Source organism: Mobula hypostoma, chromosome 23 (genome assembly GCF_963921235.1).
Source record: "Mobula hypostoma chromosome 23, sMobHyp1.1, whole genome shotgun sequence".
Taxonomy (NCBI): Eukaryota; Metazoa; Chordata; class Chondrichthyes; order Myliobatiformes; family Myliobatidae; genus Mobula; species Mobula hypostoma.
The window spans coordinates 52535482-52546669 of NC_086119.1; the positions used below are offsets into that span (position 1 = coordinate 52535482).

The 11188-nt window shown below is 46.6% G+C and overlaps 1 protein-coding gene across 1 annotated transcript in view; it reads left to right on the forward strand.

The window, feature by feature from the left end:
* p2rx1 (purinergic receptor P2X, ligand-gated ion channel, 1) overlaps nt 1-9731 on the forward strand; it is a 52178-nt gene extending 42447 nt beyond the window's left edge. The window contains exons 9-11 of the mRNA XM_063031760.1: nt 259-349; nt 3296-3361; nt 7350-9731. Coding sequence (XP_062887830.1) covers nt 259-349; nt 3296-3361; nt 7350-7463 — 271 coding nt within the window. The 3' untranslated portion in view covers nt 7464-9731. The remainder of the gene's footprint in view (nt 1-258; nt 350-3295; nt 3362-7349) is intronic.
* Nucleotides 9732-11188: the final 1457 nt, after the last annotated feature.

The following is an 11188-nucleotide window of genomic DNA, read 5'->3' on the forward strand; positions in this document are numbered from 1 at the left end:
TCGGCCCATTTCGTTCATACCAACCGGAGTGCACCCATTGTTCTACGGATCCCTCACCGTTGTCACAGAAACCAGTCATGCGTCTACTGCTGTGTCCCAGTTTCTGGGAGGTCATAGGGTTGGAGCTCCCCACCTTCTGAACCTCTCCAAAGGCAGTCGAGTAATTTGGTTCACACTGAGGTTCCGAAAGATACTATAGAGAGCTGAACTCTCTTTCACACTGGTCCTGATATTATCTCCTCATGTTACCTTCCAAAGGTATGCAAAGTACTATGTGGAAAATGGTACTGAAACGAGAGATCTCTACAAGGTCTTTGGGATTCGGTTTGATGTAATGGTGCATGGAAAGGTAAGGTTATTTCTTTCTCTTGTGATTCCTACTAACTAATTGAGATTGTTTGTTGATAGATGTCAATTTGTGACAGTTTCCCACTGAATCCTCCACTTGTCACCCTGAGGTGAACTGGTAACATCGAAAACCAAAATGTAGATTATATGTCACCGGTCAGGACTGGAGAGGGGAAAGGTTCCCCTGGGGAAGGAAGTCTCAGCTGTACAGGGAAGAGAAAGGTCTACGAAGCACTGGTTATCATAACCAGTGCAGCAGACAGACTTTGCTCTGGTTACTGATATGATTACAGGATGTAACCTAATGCCAGGTCAAGGATATCACTGAGGAGAGGCCAAACATGAAAGTCAGAGAGGTATAGCATCATACAGGCCCTTTGGCCTACACGTCCACGCTGACCACAAAGTACACATCAGTCGTCCCTGTCCAGAGCTTCTATGCCTTAGTCATTCAAGTGCTTGAGTAGGAGTTTCTTCAATATGAGAGTCTCTGCCTCCAGCAGACCCTCAGGCAGTGTGATCCACATTCCACTCATCCTCTGTGTGAATAGTTTCTTCCTTGTATCCCTTGCATTAAAGCTTTGCCCTCTGGATTTAATCCGTGTTTGCAGGAGGCTAAGATTCTATGCCCCTCAGTTTGTACACCTCTATCATGTCACTCCTCAGCCCCCCTGGCTTGAGGAAGGACAACGCCAGCCTCTCCTCGTAATAGAAACATGCTGACATCCTGGGAAGAGTCCACACCCTCGGCACTGCCGTACGGTGTGGAAACCAAAACTGTACACAGTGCTCAGTTGTGGTCTACCAAACGTTCTATAAAGTTATACCATGACCTCCCTTCTCTTCTACTTTGTCACAGCTGATGAAGTCCAGCATCACTTATGCCTTCTCCACCACCTCTTCTCCCTGTGTTATCACTGTTAGTGATCGTTTAGTTAGTGCACAGTTCATCAATAATCACTGGGGACCCTACCATTCACAGTGTATCTCCTGTCCTTATTCACCTTCCCAAAGTGAATCAGCTCAGAATTATCCAGATTAAATTCCAACTGCTATTGCTCTGCCTATTTTACCAACTGATCAATAGCATCCTGTCACCTTCAACTGTCCTCCTCGCCATCACACCAGTGACTTTCATGTCATCAATTTACCGATCATAGCTCCCACATCCAGACTGACAATATACGTGACAAACAGAGCAGTTCTGACTGTCGTACGCCACTGGTCAATGGCTTCCAGTCACAAAAACAGCCCTCTTTCTTTTGCTGAAGGGTCTTGGCCCGAAACGTGAACTGTACTTACTCTCTTCCAGAGATGCTGCCTGGCCTCCTGAGTTCCTCCAGCATTTTGTGTGTTTCTCTCCTCCTTCCTCCATTGCTTTTGAATCCAATTTGCCAACTTCCCCTAGATTTACAAGAGTAGATTTATCTTAGCCCTCAGAAGTTTTTCAATAACTTCTTTAGCACTGACATTCGATCCCCAGGCCAGTTATTATCTGACTTTTCCCTGCTGTCCTCCCTGAATAAAGGTTCCCCTCCAATCCATGGGTTTTGTGATAGACTAGGCCACACTCACCCCCAAGAGAACCACAACCTTGTCGTTGGGTTTGGAGACTCGTGTGCCTCAATGACCTGGAGAGCTGTGTTGGCTGGAGTCAGGGCTTTATGCTTTCCATCTTGGTAGGGTCACCCAAGAGTAGAGATCGGACGAAGGGTAGTCCACTGGTCTTCTAGGTTTGGGGTTTCAGCTCAGGGCTAACAATCCTGACTGGTCAAACAACACTGCTACGGAAACAGCAACGAGGAATCTTTCTACTACTGTGTACGATGATATTCCTGAGTCTCCACCCGGGACCTGCATGACTGACAGTAAACAGAAAGGAAGCTGCTGACAGAGATGGAGGATCTTTGTTGCTGCCCTAAACGTCAGTGGTGTGATAGGCAAAAGGCGGCGGCTGTGTTCAGAGCTCTTTGCAGTTTCTTGCGGCCTTGGCCAGAACCGTTGCCATACCAAGCTGGGGTGAATCCAGACAGGATGCATTTGTTCTCTGGTGCATCTGTAAAAAACAGTGGTAGCCAACAAAAACATGATGGATTCCTTAGCCTTCTGAGGAAGTCAGAGAACTACAGTACAGATACAGGCCCTTTGGCCCATCAACCTGCACCTGGTCCATACCCCTTCTGTCCATGTACTATACCTATCCAAATTACTGTTAAACATTACAATCGAACCCACGGCTGTAACTTTCACTGGCAGCTCATTCCACATTCTCACCACCCTCTGAGTAAAGACGTTCCTCTTCATGTTCCCCCTAAACATTTCACCTTTCACCCTGAACCAGTGACCTTGAGTTCCGATCTCACCCAACCTCACTGCTTGTATGTATTCACTCTATCTGTGCCCCTCATTATCTTGTATACCTCTTACCAGATCTCCCCTCATTCTCCTACACTCGAGGTAATGAAATCCTAACCTGTTCAATCTTTAGTCATAGTCATACTTTATTGATCCCGGGGGAAATTGGTTTTCGTTACAGTTGCACCATAAATAATAAATATTAATAGAACCATAAATAGTTAAATAATAATATGTAAATTATGCCGGTAAATTATGAAATAAGTTCAGGACCAGCCTATTGGCTCAGGGTGTCTGACCCTCTAAGGGAGGGTCTATAGGACTCAAGCCATCAGGTCCCTTGTAAAGGCATTGGTGCATTTCCTTGGTCATAGCACCCAGGTGGCTGAACAAGGAAAAGTAATTGGAGACATTGACCCCTCACAGCCTGAAACTCTGAACTATCTCTCAGTTAAGCACCCTGGGGTGTCGAGGGTTTTGTCCTTTAATCCTTTTTTCCTTACACAAATCGACCTTTAGCTATGCCTGTAGTACACAAGTGAATCTTTGGACAAGGGCCCATTCACTTCCTGACATTATTCTGTTTCGCCAGGCTGGTAAATTTAACATCATACCCACCATGACAACTGTCGGCTCCGGGATTGGTGTGTTTGGTGTGGTAAGTAAAATAACCTTCATACAGAGGCCAGGCTCCTGAGGGCATGGCCTAGATATAGCATGGTTACTCCCAGAGACCGGTCAGGGTTAGGGAGGACAGTATCTTCACACAGTAGACTTGGCACAGGGCAGGAAATGGAGCAGAGTGGCCAACCACAGCCAAAGGGGCTGAATGGCCTTCATGTGTTCTCTCTGCTCAAAGGGAAATTGTGGTCAGGAGAGGGAGGTGGACCTGGAGCTTCCCAGACAGAGACAGTACAGAGAGTGGGTCAGCAGTTGACTTCTTGAGGTCAGATATGGTTGTGAGGGAAGGTGGTCCAAGAATCAGATGATTAGGATTGGGGGTGGGGGCGAAAATAGAGTCTGGTCTGCCAGCTGACAGGTAATCAGCAACTTACTATCTCACCTTGAATGCCGAGTGACTGAACCTTCTTGACCAACCCTCCCATGCAGGACCTTGTCAAATGTCTTCCTAAAATCCATGGAGACAATGTCCACTACCTTGACTTAATCAACATTCCTGGTAATTTCCTCAAAAAAAAACTATTAGATTGGTTAGACACAACCTACCACACACAATGCCATATTGACTATCCCTAATCAGTCCCTGCCTATTCAAATACGTGTATATATGGTTCCTTAGAATACTTTCCAATAATTTTCCTACATCTGATGTCAGGCTCACTGGCCTATCATTTTCTGACTTAGCCTTAGAGCCTTTTTTAAACAGTGGAATGGCATTAGCAATCCTTCAATCCTCTGACCCACACCCGTGGTTAAGGACGTTTTAAATATCTCTGCTAGGGGCCCTACATTTTCTGCACTAGGGTCAAGGGAACACTATCAGTCTCTGGAGATTTATCCATACTAATTTGCCTTAAGACAGCAATCTCTCATCTTGATGCAACTTGGCCATTCCTGGTATTAACCTAGTAAACTTGCCTCCGACTCATTGAAATCCTTCCATAAATAAGGAGAGGAATATTGAACACAGGGGCCCAGATCTGGTCTCACCAATGACCTATGGAACTGGAGCAAAACTTGGCAAATGCACAGTGCAGTTGAGAACAAAAAGCACAGGCTCTGTTCACATGTTTTCATGCAAGTTGGATCTTGTCGTACACAGTCATGATGTTGTCCTGTCTAATTCATAACCAGCATTGTATTTGTCATCAATATGGGCAGACTGCAAGTCACTTAAATGTTGGGTGATGTACAGAGTAGTCTCTGCGCATAAACAATCTCCTCACAGAAGTGCCTGCCTAATGCCCACCCTGCACAGTTTTCCTGGCATTGAGTTTATCAAACAGAACTTCTTCTCCATTCACTCTGGAATTTTTTTCCCTATTATGAGAAGCCTGTGAGAATGCCCTTTGTCACATCCCTCAATTTAACTAATCCATCCTTCTACTGCAACACACATCAAAGTTGCTGGTGAACGCAGCAGGCCAGGCAGCATCTCTAGGAAGAGGTGCAGTCAATGTTTCGGGCCAAGACCCTTCGTCAGGACTAACTGAAGGAAGAGCTAGTAAGAGATTTGAAAGTGGGAGGGGGAGGGGAGATCCGAAATGATAGGAGAAGACAGGAGGGGGAGGGATGGAGCCAAGAGCTGGACAGGTGATTGGCAAAAGGGATATGAGAGGATCATGGGACAGGAGGCCCAGGGAGAAGGAAAAGGGGGAGGGGGGAAGCCCAGAGGATGGGCAAGGAGTATAGTGAGAGGGACAGAGGAAGAAAAAGGAGAGAGAGAGAGAGAAAGAATACACACACACACACAAACAAAAATAATAAATAAATAAATAATGGATGGGGTACGAGGGGGAGGTGGTGCATTAACGGAATTAGAGAAGTCAATGTTCATGCCATCAGGTTGGAGGCTACCCAGACGGAATATAAGGTGTTGTTCCTCCAAGCTGAGTGTGGCTCCATCTTTACAGTAGAGGAGGCCGTGGATAGGCATATCAGAATAGGAATAGGACGTGGAATTAAAATGTGTGGCCACTGGGAGATCCTGCTTTCTCTGACTGACAGAGCGTAGATGTTCAGCGAAACGGTCTCCCAGTCCTCGGGTCTCGCCAATATATAGAAGGCCACATCGGGAGCACCGGACGCAGTATATCACCCCAGCCGACTCACAGGTGAAGTGTCACCTCACCTGGAAGGACTGTCTGGGGCCCTGAATGGTGGTAAGGGAGGAAGTGTAAGGGCATGTGTAGCACTTGTTCCGCTTACAAGGATAAGTGCCGGGAGGGAGATCGGTGGGGAGGGATGGGGGGGACGAATGGACAAGGGAGTTGCGTAGGGAGCGATCCCTGCAGAAAGCTGGGGGGGTGGAGGGGAGGGGAGAGGAGGGAAAGATGTGCTTAGTGGTGGGATCCTGGTGGAGGAGGCGGAAGTTATGGAGAATTATATGTTGGACCCGGAGGCTAGTGGTGTGGTAGCTGAGGACCAGGGGAACCCTATTCCTAGTGTGGTGGCGGGAGGATGGAGTGAGAGCAGATGTACATGAAATGGGGGAGATGCGTTTGAGAGCAGAGTTGATGATGGAGGAAGAGAAGCCCCTTTCTTTAAAAAAGGAGGACATCTCCTTCATCCTGGAATGAAAAGCCTTATCCTGAGAGCAGACGCAGCAGCGTTATGTGTGTTGCTTGAAATTCCAGCATCTGCAGATTTCCTCGTGTCACCCTTCTACTGTCACAGTTTCCCCTCCCCAAGTACTGACCAAAACATATCCACCAGACTGACATCTAGTTGGAGATCATTTCAGATGGCCCAGTGGTCTCCAATTTGAAAAGAGTGAGTAATTCCAGTCCCTGGCCCTTCCCCATCACCACTGCCCAGTTACTCTCAGCAACTGGTCGTGGTCTACTGGGCAACCGATGTCTCAATGAGACGGCTGGCCACACCATGTTATTGAGAGGATCATCATCCAGGATAAGTTTCTCAACTTGACCACCAACATGAATATTGAGACTCCAAGAGCAGGTCAGCGGCCCGTGTCCTTTGATGCATGAGTCACATCTAAAGCCTTCCCACCATCCATGCAATGATGAGAGATGATAAGACCACAAGACATGGGAGCAGAATTGGGCCATTTGGCCCATTGAATCTGCTCCACCATTCAATCATGGCTGAATCCTTTCATCCCCTTCTCAGCCCCACTCCCTGGCCTTCTCCCCCATAACCTTAAAAGCCATGTTCAATCAAGAACCTATCAATCTCTGCCTTAGATACACCCAATGACCTGGCATCCTCAGCTGCCTACGGTAACAAATACCACAAATTTACCACCCTCTGGCTAAAGAAATTTCTCGGCATCTTTGTTTTAAATGGACGTCCTTCTATCCTGAGCCTGTGCCCTCTGGTCCGAGGCTCCCCCCACCTTCCCACATTTACTCTGTCTGGGATGGAATGCTCTCCACTGCCTGGATGTGTACAGCTCAAGAACTCACACTTAGTCTGACATCAAGGGCAAATCAGCCTACTTGATTTCCCATCCCCTCAACCATGCTAAACATTCATTCCCTCCATCATAGTTCATGTAATGAGTACCACCTACATGATACTCTGCAGCTACTCACCCTGACTACTCCAATAGTACCTCCCAAACCTGCACTCTACCGCCAAGGACAAGGCAGCAAGATGTGGGGAGAGAATCACGGTTCAGTCACACACCGTCCGGATTCAGAACTACATCACCAGTTGGTCATCACCAGATAGAAATCCTAGACTCCATCCCCACCAGCACTCTGGAATCCACTTCACCAGGTGGAGATCCTATAGTCCATAGCCACACCTTGGAGCTAAACACAAAGGAGAGCACATACCATAAAGCAGGGAAAGGAAACGCCACATCACGGCTTTTCACTCTGCCTCATTGGCGTGACTCGATGGGGTATCAGTCATGCTGGGAAAGGATCAGTCAGAGATGGATAAGCTCTTGCTGCTCAAAGATAACTGTTTTTCATTATCCATTTCTTTCTTTAAAGGCAACGATTGTCTGTGACTTGGTCCTCCTCCACCTCATTTCAAAACGCGACTACTACAAGCAAAAGAAGTTCAAGAACGTGGAAGCTTCCCTCCCATCAAGGAGTGGGAACTAGATAGTCTCCCAACCAGAGCTCCCCAAAGTATCCAAATCATTTAGAAACTCAAATCGTTTTGACTGAGGAATGTCAATACTTAATCTTGGCCACTTAAATAGGACTAATTGGATAACAATATTTCATAGAACATAGACCAATACAGAACACAAACAGGCCATTCAGCCCACAAAGTTGTGCTGAACCAGCTAAAAAGCAAACCAAAAACACCCAAACACATATCCTCCTGCCTACACCATGTTCATATCCCTCCATCTTCCTTCTCAGCTGGATGCTTTTGGATTCCTTTCTAACAGAAGCAAAGGACAACAAGGAGAGCTTGAAGATGTCCTTCCTGTCCATCCTGGAGAAATAACACCAATCATGAGAACTGTAACCTCTGCATACAGTATCAGATAACACCACTGCAATTCCACAACAGCTACAAACCTGGTCACATCCTCTGACCTGGTTACTGGGAGTATGAGGGAAGCAAAAGCTGATTTTTGAGTGGAGAATCCCAGCTTCTTGGCTGCATTGTTATGTCAGTCTGATCTTCAAAGAACGCCCATCTCTGTTAGGTGACTTTACAGTTAAGTATTGTTGGCATCACTGACAGGGAAGAACTTCCCATGTGGAAGTCTCAAATATTGCAATGCAAAGCTGAGCATTGTCTACCACGAAACTGAGCAGCATTTTAAACACTTCGCATAAACTTTCTTCTCTCTAATGTTCTTCTTTATAACCACTTTAAAAGTTTCCAAGTTCTTATCGTGATGTGACATTTGTCTGGAGTGATATGACAAACTGATAGAGCACGACAGCAGAAAAACAGGCTCTTTGGCCCAAATAGGTTGTGCTACACTGTTATTCTGCCGAATCCCATTGGCTTGCACCTAAACCTTGGCCCTCCGCACCCCTCCCATCCATGTATTTATCCAAATTTCTCTCAATTGAACCTGCAACTGCCATTCCACTGGCAGCTCCCTCTGAGTGAAGCTATTCCCACTAAACATTTCAAATTTCAACTTCAACTTATGAACTCTAGCTGTAGTCTCGCCCAATCTCAGTGGGAAAGGTCTGCTTGCATTTATCCTATCTATACCTATCATAATTTTGTATACCTTTATCAAATCTCCTCTCATTCTCCTATGCTCCAGGGAAAATGTCCTAACATATTCAACCTTTCCCAAAACTCAGATCCTCAAGTCCTGACAACATCCTTGTAAATGCACCAACCAATTAACCAGACCCTTTCCTCAAAGTCAGTCCACTTGACATCACCATCCACTGGTGGTCTAATGATCCTATGGCCAGTTCTCCACTGTTGGCTTCAGTACTGTTCTCCCTTCTCTAACGTTCTCTCTCAACTAAAGAAATCTGACTATAGAGATGGCTGTTATTGAAGACCTTGGTTCTCAGTTTGACATCCTGTGGCCTGTCTCTGTCACAGGTAGACAGGGTGGTGAGAAAAGCATTGGGCGTGTTGGCCTGCAGAGGATATTGAGCAAAGGAGTTGGAACATTACGTTGTAGTTGTACAAGAGGGTTGGTAAGGCTACACCTGGGGTACTGTGTATAGCTTTGATCATCTTGTTAAATGAAAGCTGTCACTAAGCTGGAAAGAGTGCAAAGATTTACAAGAGTGATGCCAAGACTCAGAACACGAGTTTAAAGGAGGTGAGGTCGGCCAGGCTAGGAACTGATTGCATGGAGCATAGGAGGCTGGGGAGTGACTTTAGAGAGATGTACAAAAACCTGAGAGGCATAGATATGGTGAATGTGCCCAGTCTTTTCCCAGGGAAAATGATTTAAAAACAGAAGGATATGGGACAGGTTTAAGGCAAGAGAAGCAAATTTAAAATGGACCCGGTGGGGGAGGGGGCCTTTTCACACAGAGGGTGGTAGGTATAGCTGCCAGAGGAATTGATAGAGGTGGGCATAACTATAACTTTTTTTTTTAAATGGACAGGTACGTGGCTGGGAAAGGTTTAGAGAGGTGAGGGCCAAACATAGACAAAGAGGACTAGCTTGGATGGCCATCTCGGTCAGCTGGACGAGTTAGGCTAAAGGATCCATGTGTGACCATGACTCCCGACAGCTGAAACGTGGGAGGAGGGTGAGTCCTGCACTATCACTTCTGCCCACTTTACCTGTGTACTGTGAGCTCTGTTGTGTAACTGCAGCCTTCACTCCGCAAACTGTTGCTGTATTTGTACAGCATTCCTTGATGCCATTCCCTACAGCTTTCAGCAAGAATGCACTGAATTCAAAATAAATCGATGTTAAAATGTTGGACTACAAAGGTGGTGTGTGGTCTTTATTCACAACAGTTATAGTCATGAAGTTAGAGAGAATGGAAACTTGTCCAAGCTGACCAGGCTGTCCTCCTGAGCGGACCCCATTGGCCTGCATTTGGTCACGTCCCTCTAACCCTTTTCCTGCCCAAACGTCCTAAATGTTGTAATTGTACCTGCCCCCAACATTTCCTCCGGCATATACACAACCCTGTGTGTAAACTTTGCCCCTCAGATTCCTTTAAATCTTTCCCTTCTCATTTTATACTCACCTATCCTGGGAAAAAGCCTCTGACCCCGCATAAGCTCATATATTGTCACTGCAGCTCCTGCACACCAGGGTAAGCAGTCCCAGCGTACCCAGTCACTCTTTCTAACTCAAGCCCTCCAGTCCCACACCCTACACCCTCACATCCCTCCTACAGTGTGGCCACCAGTAGAGCACACAATAATGTGTACCAGCATGCTGTGGGGAAATGAAAAGGACTTCAAACAGGCTGTAAGCTGAATGAAATGCCAAAACAGCCACCCAGAGGCAAGCACAAGGTGAACTTTAACCCAAAGACATGTCTGTGTTCCTACAGGCTGGCCATAGACATAGAACATAGAACAGTACAGCACATTACAGGCCCTTCGGCCCACAATGTTGTGCTGACCCTCAAACCCTGTCTCCCATATAACCCCCCACCTTAAATTCATCCATATACCTGTCCAGTAGTCTCTTAAAATTCACTAGTGTATCTGCCTCCACCACTGACTCAGGCAGTGCATTCCACGCACCAACCACTCTCTGAGTAAAAAACCTTCCTCTAATATCCCCCGTGAACTTCCCACCCCTTACCTTAAAGCCATGTCCTCTTGTATTGAGCAGTGGTGCCCTGGGCAAGAGGTGCTGGCTATCCACTCTGTCTATTCCTCTTATTATCTTGTACACCTCTATCATGTCTCCTCTCATCCTCCTTCGCTCCAAAGAGTAAAGCCCTAGCTCCCTTAATCTCTGATCATAGTGCATACTCTCTAAACCAGGCAGCATCCTGGGAAATCTCCTCTGTACCCTTTCCAACGCTTCCACATCCTTCCTATAGTGAGGTGACCAGAACTGGACGCAGTACTCCAATTGTGGCCTAACCAGAGTTTTATAGAGCTGCATCATTACATCGCGACTCTTAAACTCTATCCCTCGACTTATGAAAGCGAACACTCCATAATCTTTCTTAACTACCCTATCCACCTGTGAGGCAACTTTCAGGGATCTGTGGACATGTACCCCCAGGTCCCTCTGCTCCTCCACACTACCAAGTATCCTGCCATTTACTTTGTACTCCGCCTTGGAGTTTGTCCTTCCAAAGTGTACCACCTCACACTTCTCCGGGTTGAACTCCATCTGCCACTTCTCAGCCCACTCCTGCATCCTATGACAAACATTACAAGTTTAACCAGCTACAGTGAA